Here is a 20,869-nt window from a genome sequence, read left to right as displayed (position 1 = left end):
TGGACACATTGTGTATTGTTTTTTAAAGCTCATATTCCTAGGACTATTATTGGCCTTTGATTGGTTTCTTGTGGACGTACCCACCCTTCCCCTGTTTTCTGTACTATGAAGAAGAATTTGATGAATTTCAGTCACGTGTCCGAATTTATCAGATTCATCATGAAAGAAACAGCATTAGTGGAGGTAACAAATTATGTTCTTATGGCCTCTGAAAGTGGACTCATCTCTGTGCTTGTCCTGCTAGACGTCAGTATAGCGTTTGATACTGTTGGCCATACTGCTGACTTTAGAACGTGTCGTAGGTATTAAAGGTACTGCACTGCAGTGGTGTGAATCATATCTGTCTAATAGACTCCAATTTGTTCATGTAAACTAAGGTTAATTATGGAATTCCAAATGGTTCCTGTGCTAGGACCAGTTCTATTTCCTATTCCCTTAGGCGGTATTATCAGAAAGCGTTGCATACATTTTCATTGTTATGCAGATGATACTCAGCTTTATCTATCCATGAAGCCAGATGACACACATAAATTAGTTAAACTACAGGAATGTCTTAAAGACATAAAGGCCTGGATGACCTCTAATTTCCTGCTTTTATATTCATATAAAACTGAAGATTTATAAATCTTAGAAACAACCAGATACCAGGATATGTCCTTCAATGCACATATTGAACAAATATGTAGGACCGCTTTTTTGCATTTGCACAATATTTCTAAAATTTAAAACATCCTGTCTCAAAGTGATGCTGAAAGCTAGTTCATGTATTTATTATCTCTAGGCTTGACTATTATAATTCATTACTATAAGGCTGCCTAAAAACTCGCTGAAAAGCCATCAGCTGATTCAAAATGCTGCAGTGAGAGTACTGACAGGGACTAGAAAGAGAATTTTTCTCCCACATCAGCTTCTCTTCCCAAAGCATAAACAAAATAGACTAAAGACAGACAAAAAGCACCCCCATGGGATTAAGCCATGAAACAAGCGAGCTCAAACACAATTGAAGAGGGACACACATATGCTGGTCCTCTGTGGCTTTCTTATTTATTCAGAGGGGTCTACCAAGGTCATCCATTCTCTAAATTTCCACTCCTTCTACCCTAACAGGTGTTCTCCTATTTTCTAGTTTTATCCTTGTTTACTACCCTCAGATCAGATCACTCTGATCTGCAGACTCATGCATCAAGTTTACAGCTGGCCTGAATGCCATGTGCCACCCATGCATCAGCTTATATTAGCCCAGATACCACCCAGTTAGTTACTCATCCCTCATGCATCAGGACCAGTTGCCATCCATCTTCTACTGTGCTCAAAGACTTCTGGAGATGGAACAAACCTTCTTTGATAACCTAGTGCACCTCATACACACATAATATTCAGCTTCAGTGGATACTCAAACCTTAATATATTGCTTACTCAAGCTCAAATCACCATAAAGATAAAATTCAGTACTTCTAGGCATTATATAAGGATTAAAATGAAGTCTCTTCTAACAGTGATCTATGTAATGTTCCAGTGCCTCCTAAAATCTATTGTGAACTTGGAAATTTGAACTTTAAACACTCCAGTGTTAATTCCTATAGATGTGTTTGGGATAACTGAAATGTTAACTTAGTTTAACAAACACACTGATTAAGTTAATAATGATGATATTTTTCACACAATGTTTCATACTGAACTGGGTCAAAGGTCAGAGTGGGTATATTCATAAAATTCTCAACATAGTGCAGAAGGGGTGGGATTAAATAAACATGTTAAGTTATTTATTAGGATCGTGGTTTTCCTTATGTTTTGTTTTTTGTTCTTTTTGTACTATTATAACATATTCGAAGTACAGCGTACTGTGGACGTGCACAGAGCCAGAGGCAGAAAGCCTGGGTTAACACTGTTGTGATAACCATTATCTTCAACTTTTTATCAAGCCAACACTCATGAGGAAACCTTAGCTTTATTGAACTTGCTTCTTAGTGTACCCCTGAGGTGTTAGTAGTCAGCAATTAATCTGCTTCAGAAAGCCACTTTTTACACCAGTATTAAGCATCCTAATTTAGGCCCGTTTCTGGCTTTAGGTACGTGACACCTACAGGCAAATAAACACATACATAGGAACTTCCTCAACATCCAATCAGAGGACTATTGAGATTAGTTTAACTAATGAACATGGAACCAGCCAATAGCATATGCAGGACAGTTAATAACAGAATATTCAGTTCTGTGTAGCCTCAGGACTCTCCTGAGCCAAAAGTCATTAGGTTTTGATTTTATAATTGTGGCATCGCATTAAATTAAATTGGAACGAAACAAATCAGGAATAGACGTGCGCTGTAACAGATGGCTGTTACCGTAGTGTGATGAGTATAGTGTGATACTGTAAGAGGTGTATGCAGTAATTTACTGTGGGAAAAGGACTGTGGGATAATATGTCTCATTACTATAATTCTTCACTAGTATAATTCCATTTTACAGGAGTAAACCTGCCCGGGAACAACTGAGGGGGAAAACAATGGCAGAGGAGATTTCTTTTGAAATTCAGATTTTGATCATTGAAGTGGAGGTAAAAGGATAACAGAGAAATAAATGTCACTTTAACAGTTACCAGCAACTTAGGAAAAAGGTTAGTACATACTATTATTTTTGAATATCTAAGACATTTTAAGTGTATTTGCATGTGAGTTCTTTTTTAACTACTACCGTACAGTAGTTGTAAACCAAACAACTTAAGAAGAACTTAAACATTAACCTGTGTTCATTGAGATATCTTACATAATGGTTATTAGCAGGGTGTTTGGTGTTGGTGACGGATATTCACAAATACTAAAACATATATATTTTATCTACCTTTGTCTTATTATTAAATGCACTCATTTGCTTGTGCATAGCTCATGGAAAGTAGGTTCAATCTTTTTTTAAATGTTACTGTATGGTAAATGGACTGGTTCTTATACAGTATAGTACTTTTCTAGTCTACCTGAGCACTCAAAGCACTTTAAACATGTCCTCATTCACCCCCATTCATTGAAACACGTGCAAGCACACATGGCAATACAGTATAATTCAGAAACAGAGTTTGTACAAATCTAACAAGCGTGAAAGTCAATATTTGGTATGACCACCTGTATTCTTCAACACAGCCTGAGCTCTGTAGGCAAGCCGTCTCTTGATTTCTTTAAGTGGTCTTCAGGAATAGCTCTCCAGGCTTCTTGAAGGACATTCAAAGCCCTTTTTTGGCTGTTGGTTGCCTTTTGTTCTGTTCTCTGTCAAGATGATCCCACATTGCTTCAGTAATGTTGGGCAGCTGTTGCTCGGGTGGTAGAGCGGGGTATCTACCAATTGGATAGTTGATAGATTGATCCCTGGCTCCTTTTCTGCATGCGTCGAGGTATCCTTGGGCAAGATGCTGAACCCTCAATTGTCCCTGATGCATCCATTGGAGTATTTCTGTGTGTGTGCGTGTGTGTGTGTGTATGTGTGTGTGTGTGTGTGTTCAATGTTAGATAAAAGTGCTTAGGTATAGTTAAAGCACTGTATGAATGTGCGTATGATTGGGTGAATGAGACTTACAATAGAAAGTGCTTTGAGTGCTCAAATTGAGAAGAAAAGTGCTATAAAAGTACCAGTCCATTTACCAATAATGTTGAGGTCTGGGCTCTGGGGAAGTCAGTCCATAACTGATTGTGTGTGTGTGTGTGTGTGTGTGTGTGTGTGTGTGTGTGTGTGTGTGTGTGTGTGTGTGTGTGTGTGTGTGTGTGTGTGTGTTTAAAACCACAAAAGAAAAGAAAAAGAAAAATTGAGCCGACAGCATACAGGGAAAAATTCACAGATGCTAAGTCTAAGGACACAGTAAAATACACTGAGACCTGATTGGGGGTGACCGGTGAAAGTAATTATTAATAGGCGAACGCAATCATGGGATCAGAGGAAGAAAGACAGAAACACCAGCACTGATCACAGAAGGAATAATCTTCAAAGCAAAGACCTCAGTAAAAACACATCCAAAGTCAGGGACCAAGGACGCACAAACAGGAACAGTAGGAAGATTACTGTTAATAATAATAATACACCTGAACCAAAACACAAGATAAAATCAAAACCTATTCCAAAACTCAACATACCAAAAATAAGAAATCTAAACCTCAAACACTTCAATAATTTAAACAGACATCCAAACTGATATAGATAACTAAGAATTTAAAAACTCCCCAAATACTACAAAACCCAAAAGACCACGATCAAGCGGACTGGTCACCATTTGAGCTAACACACAGAGAGAGAGACAACCACACACTCACACATTAGCACCTACAGTCAGTTTAGAATTATCACTTAACCCCAAAATCATGTCTTTGTACTGTGGGAGGTGTGTGAGTCTGTCATTCAGCCCGCTCGGTGACAAAGTCTGTAAAGAACAGTTAGTATCCAGAAAGTCTCCACCATGGCATTGAAATTAGTTCCTTACCTCAAAAGCTAGTTACAGAACACCTCCTTTTCCCCCACGTTGTTACTGATATTTACAAAATATGAAATATGAAGCACAGAAGAAATATAAATTGATGTGTGTCTTTGCATTACACATGTACACCCTCTTGTCTAAATACGGTCACTTCATGTCAAAACATGGTTGCAGCGTGGCAGTGGCTAAATCCCACCTAACCTTCATAATTTGGCATCCACAAACCAGTGGGTCACTGTGTCTTTGTCTATCATCATCAAAACTGAAAATATTGGATTTCTGTTACTTTTATATATTATTCAAATAGGTTTCAGTTTCCTTATCCCCCACAAAAATCAGTTTTACTTGATGTAGTGCTCAAAAGTTGCATACAGGCACAAACCAAGCAGCACTTCTCTGGCACAGTTCCCAACTGTTTTAAAGTGTTTGCCAGATACCCTGAAAACTAAACCATAAGCTCATATTCCCAGTACCCCTGTGAAGAAAATGTCAAAGGACCATTTTATCTTGGCCAGGACAGGATTACCAGGGCCCCACCCTGGAGCCAGCCCTGGGGAAGGAGTACGGGGAAAGGGCCTGGTGGATGGGCCTTAGCCCATGGGTCCCAGATGGCCCTGGTGATCTTGAAGAGCCAACATGGGGCTGCCCTCCTGTGGGCTCACCACCTGCAGGAGATGCCATAGGGTTGGGGGGAGGTTGTGCGATCTCCGGCTCTTGAGGCTTTCATAGGAGAAGGTCCAGGGGTAGACTCAGGACATGCTCAAGATATTGCATCTCTCAGGTGCCCTGGGAAAGCCTCAGCATTTCTGGAACAAGCTGGGGGAGGTGGCTGGGGAAATGGAGGTGTGGGTTTTTCTGCTTAGGCTGCTCCTCCTGCAACATGGCCCCGAATAAGCAGCAGAAAATGGATAGTTGGATAGGTATTGTTGTTCCCAAAGACAAGTGCAGCTGTACATTTATTTTGACTTATGACTTTCTAAGTGAATGTGAAGTGATGGTGTATGAGTATAGCTTGTGAACTGCATTAAGTTTAGCAAACTTAGAGAGAACATAACCTTAATCCACAGCAATGAACTAAATGCTTTATTTTTATTCTCCATTTCTGATCAGATTACACAGACGTGTGATTTCGGTGGGGAATTTCCATTTCAGTTCCACTCACTACCTCAATTTTTCTTTTAAACATGTTTTTCTTATTGTAAACAATCACATATTGATTTGCCAGTGTTTGTGTGCTCCTTTTTCTCCAGGGCAGGAGGATCTGGAACTGTCTCCATATTACGACACACTCGTGGATACTCGCATGGCTTCCTTAGTAGCAGGTAAAACAAAGTGACATGCACACAGTCAGTCATGCAGTCTTTGTTATGGTTAAGTAGATGGAGTTTGTGGACTCCACTGTTGCACACTGAGTATATGACAGATAGCTCTACAGCTCTGTTGTACTAATACACACCAGTGAAGCAGATCAATGGATCACTAAGCCTCAGAGATGATGTTCAGTATATATCAATCAATATACAGTAACGAGTGGCTGCCGTTACACCGATCTTTTATTGGTCTTGTCTGCTCTCTGCTTCTCTAAGTCTGCTTACATCAACTGTATTTTCACCCTCAGGGGTTTTCATTGTGCACTCAGATTAGTGTTAGCTAACTCTCTTATGACCAGCTGCATGTTTTCATTTATCCAGAAAAGTGTCTCAGCATCTGCTTATTGGACAGACACCACACATTAACATTTCATAATGACTTGTTCTTCTGTCTTCATTTTCATGACTTCACTGATACTGGTACTTCACAGTACCAGTAAAAAGTTTGGATACACCCACAATGGATGAGTGTATATTCAGAGCACCAGTATGCAGCCAGTATACACTTGATGGGAAGAATTATTGTGGCTGATTTTCTAACTTATGTTAGACCTGTTTTTTAATTCACTGAATTACTGTATAGCATAATATATATATCACAGGACAATGTTCTATACATGAGAAATAAGTTATACTTATTTGGGAAATTCTTTTGTTACAGTGGTTAAAATGATAATGACTTACTACTGCTATTAATACTATTTAAAATAGTAATGATAATACTGATAATAATATCTGGCAATGAGGCATCAGATATATTATATTATAGAGAGTGATGCATGTGGTGTCAAAGAATTCCTACATCTTTCCTTGTGGCAGCGGAACTGAATCATTCTGTCCAGTAAGTGGTGCAGATGGTGGTCAGAATTATCCATGATGGGTAACAAGTTGTTTAGTGACTTCATCTCCACCACAGCTTCACATGTGTCCAGTTTGCAGCCTATCACACAGCCAACCTGTGATTCAGTCCTTTGTTGTCACTGCTCTGCCAGCAGTCCACAGCAGAGTACACTGTGCTCGCCACATCATTTTGCTGCACACATTGAAGGGCCTGCTCATCCTCTATTTGAATACAGTCTCTGTGCTGGTCTTCCCATTCATCCTGGTCTACCAGTTCAGTTGTTTAAGTGGATGCTCAGGTACCTGTACTCCTCCACCACCTTTAACTTTCCCAGGATAGACATGGGTCGTGTAGCCGTCCTGTTCCTTCTGAAGTCAGTCACCATCTCTTTGGCCTCATTCACATTCAGAAGCAGATATTTCCTCCCAGACCGCTCCACAAAATCATCCACTACTGTTCTGTACTTCTTATCCTGCTCATACACCCAACCACTGCAGAATCCTCAGAGTATTTCTGCAGGTGGCATGACTCAGAGTTGTACTGAAAGTCTAAGGTGTAAAGGCAGGTAGGAGACCGCGTAGTGGACCTCCTGTCAGACAGAGCACAGCCCAGTCTCACACACTGTGGCCTGTCTGTCAGAGAGTCAGTAATCCCTGAGATATTTCCTGTAGCTTCTCTCTCAGTAGCAGCAGCTGAATTGGTAACTTCACCTGAGAACTCAAAGAAGGTGAACCTTACCATGCACCTGTTCTATTCAGCCATTCTATCTGGCGGTCTAGATGGGAATAAGCTCTCTGTGGCATGTAGCTGACTGCATCAATCGGTCCCAGATTTGGTCCGTATGCAAACTGCAGAGACTCAAGAGCTGTTTGGTTTTATGTGGGCCAAAGCTAGTTTCTCCAGTACCTTCATGACGTGATGTGAGGGCACCTGGTTGATGGTCATTAAGAGTGTCTTGTTAAGTCGTTAAAATGGTGTCGACTTCTTCAGTCCAGGAAGCAGACAGTATGTTTTCCATAACACTGGTATGAATGACTTCAGAGTATTATCAGATTCTCACAATATTCTGGTGTGATCCCATTCCCACTTGAAGTCTCCTCCGTACTTTGGTAACTGTCATGGGTTTCTTAGGCATAACCTTTTCCCAGCAATCTTTCAGAGATTCTCGATCAGGACTCTGGACAAATCAAAAAATTATTTTAGCGTTCTTAGCTTATAGGAAGACTTTTACCTGTTTTCCAGTTGGATGAGATGCATCGTCTTGCATAAAAGTTGCTGGTTGATTGGAAGCTCAGTGCAGGGATGGAACAGTTTCTGTGTGGTGGACCTTAAGATAAACATTATGGTTCACGTTGCCATGTAGCTTTATAAGAGGCCCAACTCCCGCTGCCTTCACACACTCACGTTACAAAGTCTTTCCCCAGATTTCCCACCAATACTATGTTTCTCATCTGAACCCACTGAATTAAACTTCTCTCATCTCTAAAATGAACTGTGGACAGTTTTCCTCCATCAACACAGCATGCTACTCAGCACATTTCAGTCTAACCTTCTGTGTCGTGAGGCTTGGTCACTGCAGAGCTGTCTAAATGCTCTCAAGCAGCAATAAACTGTATGCTGAGATCTACCCATTCAGCAGTGAATTGGTGGGAAATTCCCGCTGCAGTGTTAAACTGATAATCCATAGTTTGTGTAACATGCGGTTTTTTCATGCATTTGTCTTACTTTGACTTTCTAAACATCAGTCTCATGGAACCACCAACTTCTTTTGCAATGGTTGACTTTTTGCCTTCATTTGAGCAACCTGTGCTCATTTGGTTGCAGTCAATTTGGAGGGGCTCTCTTTCTTGCAAAACAATTACAAATGTTGCCAGAAAATTGAGGATCTTTGGGCTAGATGCAAAAATTAATGCCAATAACAAAAAAAGCCCACTGTGTTCAGTAGCTTTGATTGCAATCATCAAAATGTCCACTGAAGTGATTATTAAAATTATTTTATTTTTAACAATACCATTCCATCCCCTTAATTCATATTACAAAATGTTAAAATGAGAAAGTAATGACTTTGAAATTCAGAAAAATGTCTTATCTTGCTCTCCACTGCAGTGTTACCAAGTCTTGTGTGTATATCTAGGCGTTAAAGTGGGCCAGAATGATCCAGAATGGCATTCTGGCACCTTCAATTAATGAGTAATTAAATCTGATTGGCAGTTTAATGCAAAATATTATAAAGCAATTTCAGGTTTTATTCTCATGGTCCTTTTCACCACAGAGACAGTTAAGTCACCACATGATCTCGCTTGCACACATCCTTTTTTTGTCTCATTCCTTTGATGTGTTCATTCAGATGTAAAGTTGTGTTCAAAGTATTTCAGCACCTAGCTAGTGCTACAGAAGTGGAGTGAGCATTACCAGAGTATATAGCGCCAAATCACAAGAGTCACCTCAAGGCGGTTTAAATTGTAAGGTAAATACAGAGAAAATCCAACAATCAAAACCTCCTCCTATGAGGAAGCACTTGGCGTCAGTGGGAAGGAAAAACTCCCTTTTAACAGGAGGGGCAGCCATCTGCCATGGGGGTGAGGGGAGGGAGACAGGACAAAAGACACACACACACACACACACACGCACACAAACAGTTTTTGTGCCATTTCGCACATACTTTGCCTGTTAGCTAAGGGTACAGTTGTATTTTCCATGGAAGAAAAAAATGTTAATGTGTGAATTTTACTCTCTGAAATGGACGCAAGAAAGAGGACACGAGAAGAAGATGAGATTTTTTTCAAAGAGTCTTTTCTAAGGTAAAGACTGCTCAGCAAGCTTGATAAACTACAATTTTAAAGCTTTCATAAAATATTCTAATTCATTTTAGAGTTTTTAAATCAGCTATTGGAGCTATACATGATGTGTTGCTGAAGTTATCTGGATGTTTCATATTCTGAAATGTTTTTGAAAGCAAATTAAATGACAATAATTCAAAGTTATTCAAAATTGATAGGAGACAGCAAGCAGGATGAAATGGGTAGTTTGCAGTGTTGTGGTTCAGTGTACAGTGATAAACTATGTTGGACTGGTGCAGGGCAGGCTGTGGTATCCTGGTCACTGCTAGGTTAGGTCCCGGTAGCACCAGAGACATTATAAGAGAAAGATATGGCACTCAATTCTGAATTGAGATTTTTTAAAGAGAATTCTGGATAGTACAATTGTGTTGGAGATAGAATTACTGGGGGAGAAGAGTTTTAAATCTTATTTGTGTGCAAAGTCAGCAAACTTGTTTTAGACGCTTTCCTCTGTGTGCGTCCTCCGTGGTATTAAGTCTGCGTGTACCATGTTGGGTTACTTCCTGTTTTATTTTGACAGTCTTGTGTTCCCTGTACTTTGTGTTTAGTTTTGCTTCCCCTGTGTTATTAGTTTCATTTGTTTCACCTGTTGTTTCCACTTGCCCTGATTACCTAGTGTGTGTATTTACGCCCTCAGTTTTTCCTCTGCTCTTTGTTGCGTTGTCGTCTATGATCCCTGCTGTGTGTCTCCCTGTTTCAGGTTTCCCTCAGTTTTAGTTCTGGCACTTGTCCAGCCCAGTTTGTTTGCATTATTTGTCATCCTTTTTTAATAAATCACGTTAAAGTCTAGTTTGCCTTTTGAGTCCTACATTTGGGGTCCAACCTTTGCCTGCCCGCCACAGCTAACCATTGTCATGGTTAGCTGTGGTTGGTGAAAAACAGCGATTACTTCCAGACGCCTACAATGTGTCAGGTACCAGATAAGCTTCAAAAACATGTAGCGGTTGAATTTAGTTAGTGTAGTTAATTAGTCGACTTAAAAAATATCTTTAGAGAAATCAAAATGATTATGCAGTAGTCTACTTTTACACCTAAATTATGAGTTGAATATTCTATTATAATATAATTGATGATCATCAATTTAATGAGCCTGTTTGCTGCTTGTTGATTGACAATTTTAAAATGATTCTGCTATGGAGCTACTTTTGTCTTTTTATGCAATCAAACAGAAAAGGTTTGGAATCAGAAATATACTTTAGAGCAAAAATATAGACACTGGTCCAAAAAAGGTTTTCTGCAAGTAAAATTTTATAATAATAATGTGAAAGAAAAAGACCTCATAGTACCATATCAGCCCAATAGAGTGCTTCACTCTCGGACTGCAGGCTTGCCTGTGGTTTGTAGGGTATTTAAAAGTAGAATGGGAGGCAGAGCCTTCAGCTTTGAGGACCCAGCTCCCAGTTTGGATTCAGGAGACAGACACCCTCTCTATTTTTAAGATTAAGTTTAAAACGTTTCTCTTTGATCGTGCTTATAGTTAGAGCTGGATCAGGTGACCTGAACCCTGCCTTAGTTAAATTGCAACAGACCAAGGAGGCTTCCAGGGCCTTCACATGATGCCCTGAGCATTTCTTCTACACTCACCTCTTTTCATTGTCTGTGTTTATACACCATTTAATCATTAATTATTATTCAACTCTGGCTCTCTTCCACAATGTGTCTTTTGTCTCACCCCCAACTGCTTGTGACAGATAGCTGTTCCTGCCTGATCCTTATTCTGCTGGAGGTTTCTTCCTGTTAAAAGGGAGTTTTTTCTTCCCACTGTTCCCACTCATTGGAGGTCATCTGATTGCTGTTTTTTTCCTCTATTATTGTAGGATCTTTATCTCACAATCTAAAGTGCCTTAACCTGACTGTTGTTGTGATTTTGTGCTGTATAAATAAAATTGAACAGAATTTTATGCAATAGACTAGTTTTTGCATTGATTTAGCATAAAGCTGTTTGCCAAATATGCAAGGAAAATAAAACCCTTTAAAGTGAGTAACTATGTGGCTTAAATGTGTGATTAGGTGGAAGGGCTTTGATTATAACTACAGATAATGGGTTGGCTCCAGTATTGAACCATGCAGATGCAGCTTGGTAAAGCTGTGCAGGACTCTGTTGGGTCTCAAAGAGAAATGATATAGGCATATTGAGGACTGTCCACTTGTAGTCAAAGAGTATGGAATATCTTCTCTGAGTTCATTATTTTGACACTCATCCTCCCCCCAGCCTCCTCTTTTATGCAACTGGATGGTGAGAACCAGTGCTTGAAGGCAGCACAAGACTGTGGCCTGTACGAAAAGTGCGGTAACCTACGATCAGAGTATGTCCTGGCCTGCACCAAGCCGATACCTGGTACCAACCGATGTTACCAACACAAATGCCACCGATCATTACGTCGCTTCCTGGAACGGGTGCCTGAGGAGTACAGCCTGGGGGTCCTGTTCTGCCCCTGCACCAATACCCTGTGTGGAGAGAGGAGGAGAAAAACCATTGTACCTTCCTGCTCTTACCAGGATATGGATGGTCTGCCACCGAACTGTCTCCACCAACAGAGCTTCTGCCGCCGAGAGGACCTCTGCAGGTAAGACGTGAAGCCCAGAGGCAGATGTACAGGACTGTGAGAACGTCATGACCCACACTGCATTTCTTTATATTTTGCTTTCTTTGAACTTTTTTTTTTTCTTAAGCCACTTAACACTGACCTATGAATCATTCATGCAAAAAAAGTCAAAAAAGGGATGAACCAGAACCAATTATCAGACAACTTGATAAAGAACCATTTTGAAGTGTGTTTTTAGGCACTTTGTTACTAGAATCCTGTCATAAAAATAGATCATTTGTTCCTGTTTCTTTAGTCGAATCTACTAAAAATTCCAAAGATAACAGTTTGACATATTTAAAATAGTATTTTTGCAGAGCTATTAGCCAAAAACATGATATATGTCAGCACAGTGTGCAGTGTATCCTTAATAAAACTTGAGGAAACTGGACAAGTGGAGGACAAAAGTAGTGGCAAATCATTGGCAACTGGTATTATGTAGTGATGAATCCTACTCTGAAATTTTTGGTTTAAAGTAGTCAGCATCCAAAGAAGAACCTTGAGAACTATTCCTGAAGATTAGAAATTAAAAGAAAGCTTGACTAAGAATACAGGCTGTGCTGAAGAACATAGGGGGTCATACCAAATATTGACTTCCAGCCTTGTTAGAGTTGTACAAACTTTGTTTTGCCTTATAAACTTAATTTCCTAGTACATCATTCACATTTTCCAACAAATTGCTGCACTTAGTTCCCATTTTCTTAACAAATATGAAAAAAAAATGAAGAGTTATTCAAAACTTATGCACAGTACTGTACCAGTCATAGTTTCATACCTGATATGAGGTTTTCAAAGGGAAAAGAGTTTCACTAAAATAACTTGTCTTAAGAGACGATTTCATTTCATTTCTCTGAGCTAAAACTGAAGTTCTTGTCAATGTAACTGAATAGTAGATTATTGTTTTAGATTTGTTGTATTTGTCTTATTTTGTATTATAATATCATTTTTTAATTGTACTATATACTCCTGGTAGATGAATGGAGCACTGTAAACCCATATCAATTGAAAACTAATATTAATCAAAATAATTCCTGGTTGAACTGTGAGAAAATACTGTGATGAATTTTTTATTTGCACTGCCCTTCATTGCATATGATGCTTGTGTCTCTTTTAACATGACTGACTGTCATATTTGTGTTTGTATCTTCAGTTAGGGTGCTGAAGGCAGTGGTTGTTTTCAGAGCTGGAAGAAAAGTCACAATAGATGCAAATAACTGCAAAGCAGACAATTAGTATCTGATGACAAATGCATAATAAAAGTCGTGGCCCTTACAAAAATCTGCAATAGAGAATTCCATAACAACAAAGGTAATGATGTCAAAGGGCCAATCAACAGCTGAACCTGAAAACATATGAGGCAGTTGTGTTATTAAACTGACACATGCACAATAGATGTTAACAGTTTGAACTCTGTGGTGGCAGACTCTGTCATCATTATCTTAGCAAAGAAATAGACAGTTACAGTCTAAATAATTTTTGCTGTAGACTGAAAGCTTTTGGTTTGAAAAAATAAATAAATAAATAAAAATAAAATGTGAAACAAAAGATCAACATCCCAGCTTTTATTTCCAGGTATTTCCATCTGGGTGTGATACAAAATTCAGAAGACAGCAGCTTTCGTCTGATCCTGCCCATTCTTCATGTGAGCAGGAATAGTGGAACAAATAAAATAGATTCAAGTGAATAAGACTTCATATTTAGTTGCAAATTCTTTGCTTGCAATAACTGAATCAACCCTCTGACCCACTGACATCACTAAACTTTCCATTCTTCTTTTGTGGTGCTTTGTGGTACTTTCTTCTTCGGGACGTTCCAAACGGTTGTACTGGCTATGGCCAATGTTTGTGCAATGGCTCAAACATTGGCCATACATGTTGATTAAATAGTAATTAAAATGTTGGTATTTTTGCTATTTTATAAAGTTTATAAAGAAATAAAATTAATATTGAGCAGAACTAAGTTCAGCTTATAGGTGCGGCGTCCCACAACAGTCCAAGTTTCTCATGTGGCCCCTTTGGAAAAGTAGTTGCCCACCGTTGCTCTAATATTTACTATAAATGCACACTGCTGTTGGGACTTGAAAATCCATATACTCCCCACCTCTATTCCTAACCACAAAGAAACTATCACGATGAAAACAACGATAAAAGCATAGATAAAAGGCAGAGTACACAAGAAGAAAATGTGGCAGTGTTTTGGTTTAAAATAAATAATTTTTTAAAAATTGATCTCAATTTTTCGTGCACACAAACACACTCCAACACACACAGCCACACAAACTTCCCGCCTGCTTTTCATGTTTGATGTTGAGTTGTTGTTTGTGTTGTTGCCAGGTCCAGACTGGCTGATTTCCTTAATAACTGCCAACCATCTCATCTGACGGCCAGCGGCTGTCTGAAAGACTCAGCAGGCCTCTGCCTCCGAGCCTACGCTGGACTCATAGGTACTGAACATGTGAGGAAGGAGGGAGGAAGGGGGGGGGTAGATCTGGGAAGAGAGGAATGAGTTGTTGACTTACAAAAAAAACCAGAATGCTGCAGTTTACCTTCACCAAGACAGAACTTAACAGAGAGAGGGGGTTTGGCATTTTAAATCACTTATTATAAATTTCAGAGAAATTTAGGAAACACAGAGGCTTTAAAGCTTTAAATTACTGACCAAAAGAAACATTGAAATATCACACACACAATAAAACACACCTAATAAAAAAATCTCTATATTAAAGTGGGGCAATTGGAACATGAGATTAATATGTAGGAAGGAGGGAGAGAGTGTAAAAGCTGAGGAGAGCTGCAGAGAGTGGAGAGGCATAACAGCTGACAACAGATTTGGATAGAGAAGTGTTGAGAGGCTTTCTGCTCACTCTGACAGTGATGGATGATTTTTCTGCAAAACTCGTAGCATTTTAAAGGTGCAACCTTTTACACCAGGGTAGCCTTCCAGAGATACAAACCCCTGTTTATGGAGAACATTGTTCTCTTAGAAAAGCATATGAGTAAGCAGTATCAGTTACTTTTTTATTAAAACTACAATACTTTGGGAATTGGTTACCTATACGAATCCTACTGAGCTTTAAAAAAAATGTTTTCACTTTTTATCAGACAAGAGGATTAGAATACTAACATCAGTCTAGTGTCTGTATCAGGTATGGTACAGTATGTACAGGATTACCATAAAGACTGAAAGACTGGAACAGATTCAAATATTTAATTTACTACGTTGAATTTGAATAAGAAAAAAGAAAGAATAGAGTTCATGATTATTAGCTGTGGCTAAATGGAGGCACATTGCTACGTAACCTCAAGAGCCAAGACCAGATTGTTACAATGCAATCACTGCAATGCAGTGTTCGAAAATATATTTTTATACATAAAGAAAATTTTCATTTTCTGTACTGATTATTAATCTCAGTGCTCAGTTTTTCTTGGAACGTGCAAAATAAGCCATTAGAACAAATATAACACATTTTTACATCAGGGAATAACAGTGAGACAAAGATTTGGTTAAAAATATACAACATTAAAATCCTGCACCATGGCTGTTTCTTTGTTTTGTTGAGCTGTGTTTGAGTATGACAAGTTTCCCCCACATGCTAAGCTAGTAAAACATTTACCGAGCTTATTCTCAAAATGTGGCCTTTGTGGCTCTGAAATCGACAAGGTCACACCAGAGAACTTTAGCGTCTCCAGACTCTGAACAAGTAAATGCTCCCAGTCGCTTCGGTCATGATCTAAGTCATTAGAATGGAACGTGCAGAATCTGTGACCTGTCCAGAGCCGAGATTCTCTCACAAACCTTTGACCCTTCAACACCGCAGGCACCATCATGACGCCCAACTACATCAGTAACAGCTCTGCAGATGTGTCGCTGTGGTGCAACTGTGACGGCAGCGGCAACCAGTGGCAGGAATGCCTGAAACTGCAACGCCTCTTCACCCACAACCCCTGCCTGCGTGAGTCTGCACTACATACACGTTTCATATACAGCAGCAACTGATCAGAGTTGGAAAACCAGAAGTTTGATTTACTTCTTTGTTTGAACTGATTGGAATATGATATTATTTTTTAGTAGTTTTAAAGTTCAGCAGGTGTGTGATGATGACCATGAATTGTTGAGGTTGACTAACTGAATTTCAGCCTGTATATGGTATACGTGCTGCTACAGCTGCGTCAGCTTTTATTAACTTTGCTGGCTGCAATCAGCCTGTCGGTTAATAAGATAACATTTCCTGATGGCAGTTGCTGGTGTGTTTCTGTTGTGTCATGTGTCTTTGGGCCGACAGACCTGAAAATAAATAAATAAATAATTTTCCTAGCATAAGAGCAAAGATTAAAAACAAACAAACAAACAAAAACACCCCATTGGTCAAATTGTTACTTTAAGCATTGGTATGGTATATCCACTTTGGATTTATACATTAAGCTTAAAGATTTGATTTAAAGTTTGTTAACTGCAACAAATGATGTAAAGATCACAAGAGTTAAAATCTATAGACAATGACACACAACACGTTGCTAAATACCACTTACGACAAGTTCATACTGCATGCTTGCTGGTTTGTCCTAGTTTGTGAAGACATTGTGTGCTTTTGAGACAGCAGTGCACTTGATGGCACCACAGCTCAGTGTGTACTCTGGTTTTAAACCTTTACATAACAATGAAAATGGCATACAGCACACCTAATTACCCCTGTTCTTTTTTAGAAAATTATAAATTAATAAAAAAATGTATATTTTCATTCAAAATGACCACCAATTTCAAAATGTGGCCTTTGTGGCTTATGACTTTGTAGTCAATCACAGGCCATTAGCTCATTAGCGAACAACTTGCCAGTCACAAGTAGTTAGCTAATGAGTGTACCCTGGCTAATCCTCCTTTCTGAAACTTGAATGACCAAAATTTACATAATGGACTTTATACATTATTCAGTATGACCCATAAACTAATCAGAAAAGTGTTTACAGAGGTCAGGTCTGACGGCCATTTTCCTGTAGACTTCTGGTGGCCTTAACAAATGTAAAATGTAAAACTTTTATACTATTGGTATAATCTGTACTGTGCAAACACGTCTCTGTCCCACACTTTATTTATGAAAACAATTCAGGAACTATAGTGAATTTACAGACTATGAAGCCTGATAGTGCATTTATTATTTATTACGGCTGTCAGTGTAACATTTATACAATATTGATTAATTATTAAACATAATCACTGCAATTTCAAAATTATTTCCTTCTCTTTTTAAAATTGAAATAATGAATTTATGCAGTAATTCTTATGTTTTTTTTCATTTCTTCCTGAGATGCAAGCAAACATAAATATGCAAACATTTAAATGATGTTTTAACACGGCAGAATTAAATCTCCCTTTCAGAGAGCCGTGTTTGTCAGTCACGACACTTAAATTCAACCTGCTTTGATGGCAGACGCCTGCCTTCCTTTTACTGCTTTCTCAGTGTTTCTCTGTGTGGATTCTGTAAATTATGACAATCCTCTGAATCATTTTCATTTGCTTTTATTTAACTGGTTTTGGGTTAGAAACAGCCTGTCGGTGCTTGGTATCACACTGAAAAGCCATGCATGAATCCAGGTGTGTTTGGAATGATCACCGCTCACCCATCCAGAGCCATCTCTGCTGTCACAGGAGCGCTGACGATGAAAGTCGATCCTAATTTTAGTTTTGTTTCTACTATAAACTCTTTAAAATTGCATAAATAAAAAGACTAAAAAATTTATGGTAGGTATATATTTTGTTAAAGTACCAGTAATCACGCAGTGGAGGGCACAAATTTTATACCCACTTGAGATGAAGATTATTTGTAGAGGCAATGATGAGGCGAACAGAGGAGGTTGAATTCCCTTCCACACAGGGTTAACTCTAATTCACAAACTCGCTGCTTTAGTTTGGGATAGAGCAATACGTTCACTTCTGTCTTCAAACATTATGAGACATCCTAATTTTAGTAAACCTAACTTTGACCCATGTGACCCAGTTACACACGGTCTGGACCACAGTTCTAACCTAACCCTAACCCTTTCAAAAAGACTAAGGCGCCAATCGTGGTACCTTGCCTGGTATACTGGGCTCAAACACTTAAATATGCTAGAGAGTGCCAAATAGGGAGAAACCCTCAGTCCTTAAAAGGCAGACACCAGTCTAGTATCAGCTTTCTTTTTTTTTCTTCTTCTTTCTTTCTCAGAAAGACAGCAAATAATAATATTACCCAAAATGTCAGACTATTCTTTTCAAGTGTATTTCTTCTTTTTGCTGCTAAGGCCATTTATGCAGCGCAAAATGGGGTTTAAACAGTTCCTCGGAGCCTTATGTGAGAATCCTATTTTCTTCGACACATTTCCTCAGGACATAGCTTAAGCTACTCTGTGCAACCAATTTTTCTAAGATATCCTAAAAGTATATATATAGGAAAGTAATTGCTTATGGTTTAATACCATCCCTTGATGCTCTGCATGCAGCTGCAGATACATTTTTCCCCAAAGCATATCAGTATTTAGATTTGTGGGATTGTTTGAATATAGACACCCACATTTAAAAGTGTTATCACATATATGTTGTTTTTATAAAGCCTGTTTTTAAATAATGCATCTGAGGACAGCATTAATGTGTAACCATCAAAGATACCATGAGGCACAGCTTAGAGGGAATAAATGAAAAAAATGATTTTGACACAATGTCTGCTGGATCTGTCTGGATGGCTGTCTCCAGCAGCGGTGCACTCAGCATGAACTGAGGTCTACCTTTTATTTTTTTTTTCACATTTTTAAAGGCAGCTACATGCTGCAACCTCACCATTCAGGAGAGTCTTACAGCTTGGATCTGCAGGTTTGTAGGAGTGTGAAGAGAGCAGCTGGAGGATAAAGCCCCTTCAGCTACCATTCATAGAAGAACTATCAATAATGCTGTCCATACACACTGAGCATGTACATCCAAACACTAAAGCCCGGATCGATGTATCTATGTGCTTTTCATAAATGTCTGTAATTTATCCAGCTGTCGACAACTCTAACAATAAAGCTGCCAGATAGACATGTTGTTTCACACCCATGCAGATGCAGCCTTGCACACCAGACCAGGTGCATGTGTGCATGCACACACACACACACACACACACACACACACACACACGCACGCGTAGTGATATGGCTTTTTCTCCAAGCAGGTAATGCCATCAGCTGGATGGGGAGCCCTGGCTCACTGCCAGCAGACATCACCCAACCTCCCGCTCCTAGACCCTCCCCGCTAGTTCAGAAGGATGAGCTGCTGAGCAGCAACCACCTGCCTGAGCACAACAACATTGTGAGTACACTCATCACTGCTCATCACCACTGCCACATTTTAAATTACCTTTCAGACTTTTATCCTAAAGCCTTCTCTGTTATCTTTGGTCTGAGCACATCACATCACTGTCACGCTGTGTTTTGCTTATTTATTATGCGTTTATCTCCGTTGCTGGGCTTTTTATCTTTTATACCTCATTTATTGTGTTGGTGCTTGATTTTTGATGGTTTTAAACTATGGGTCTGTAAAAATCAAGCACATATTCTTTCAGTAGTTACTAAATCTTTTAATTTACCACAAGGAATGTGATCTATTTTGTGTCCTCTGTATCACATTTTACATCAAATTATTGCTCTGTCCTGTATTATGATGTTAAATGAATGAATGTTGCATTCTCTGCGAGGTAAATTGGCCAATAATCATATTGTCACCCATCTCTTTGGTAATCTAAAGATTAATGGCTTGCAACAGATGGAAAATTGAAAGGCCTGTATGTGGTGTGTCCAGCATACAGAGGTGGCAAAAGTACCGACATTCTGTACTTAAGTAGAAGTACAAGTAGTTGTGTTAAAAAATAAATACTCTGGTAAAAGGTGAAGTACTGGTTGAACTTCTTTGTAAAAGTGAAAAAGTACAGGCTCTGAAATGTAAGTAAAAGTAACTCTTTGAAGGGCATTTCTATCAGCTATTTTTGTGGAAAGCTAATTGAACCTACTATACTGATATAAAATAATATTACATGAGAATATAAACGCTATTCCAATCCTAATTTTAATCCTAATGAATGCACTCAGCTTGAATCTGTTATGTAGGACACAAGCTGGGAAGGGGAATTTAAAAACAGCTCTATTTTCAGTTGCATACATTGTAGAGGGTGACTGTGCCTCCACACCTAAACACAGGATCAGTGGTAGTGGCTCCGCATGGGGAAAAGAATCACAACTTTCTGTTTCTTGGTGCGCAGGTTGTGATCAGCTGACCTGCTGCTGCTGCTCTGAGGTTTACTGCTCTGTGTGGATGAACTGAGTTCACAAAGATGTAACCCAGTATTTCACAGCTATCTGAGCTGATCTCCATCCCCTACACTGACAGCATACAGGCTGTAGAAATGTTGGATTCAGTGAATGAATCTCAGCATCTGCAGCTTTGATTCAAATTCATCTCTGCTGCACTGATGTAACCTGTAACTCTGACCATGAACACAGCCTCTGTGCACCAGTCCAACACAGAGATTTACTGTAAATACAGTACAGCAAACTAACCTGTTTATCCTGCACTAAACTGCAGTATTTTCATACAATCTTTGAATTACAAAAAGTTAGCATACTTCTCCTCTCCTGTCCTCTTTATTTTATCTTCCTTCATCTCTGAGGGAAGTTATCGCTCATTCTTTTCTCTCCCTGGAAATACAGCAGCTGGATCTTTAGCTAGCAGACACACTGTGACAAACTGCAGATACTTTTTGTGTTTTTGCTGTTATTTGTTGA

At 39.1% G+C, this 20,869-nt stretch overlaps 1 protein-coding gene across 2 annotated transcripts in view; it reads left to right on the top strand.

The window, feature by feature from the left end:
• Positions 1-20,869, top strand: part of LOC115786999 (GDNF family receptor alpha-4-like) — a 100,338-nt gene that overhangs the window by 47,507 nt on the left and 31,962 nt on the right. For both annotated transcript variants that reach the window (XM_030739545.1, XM_030739543.1), the window contains exons 3-7: positions 5,701-5,772; positions 11,714-12,068; positions 14,420-14,529; positions 15,904-16,038; positions 19,264-19,400. In XM_030739545.1, coding sequence (XP_030595405.1) covers positions 5,701-5,772; positions 11,714-12,068; positions 14,420-14,529; positions 15,904-16,038; positions 19,264-19,400 — 809 coding nt within the window. The remainder of the gene's footprint in view (positions 1-5,700; positions 5,773-11,713; positions 12,069-14,419; positions 14,530-15,903; positions 16,039-19,263; positions 19,401-20,869) is intronic.

Source organism: Archocentrus centrarchus, chromosome 10 (genome assembly GCF_007364275.1).
Source record: "Archocentrus centrarchus isolate MPI-CPG fArcCen1 chromosome 10, fArcCen1, whole genome shotgun sequence".
NCBI lineage: Eukaryota > Metazoa > Chordata > Actinopteri > Cichliformes > Cichlidae > Archocentrus > Archocentrus centrarchus.
Note: the sequence above shows the minus strand (reverse complement) of the source record. Positions and strands in the feature narration are given on the sequence as shown.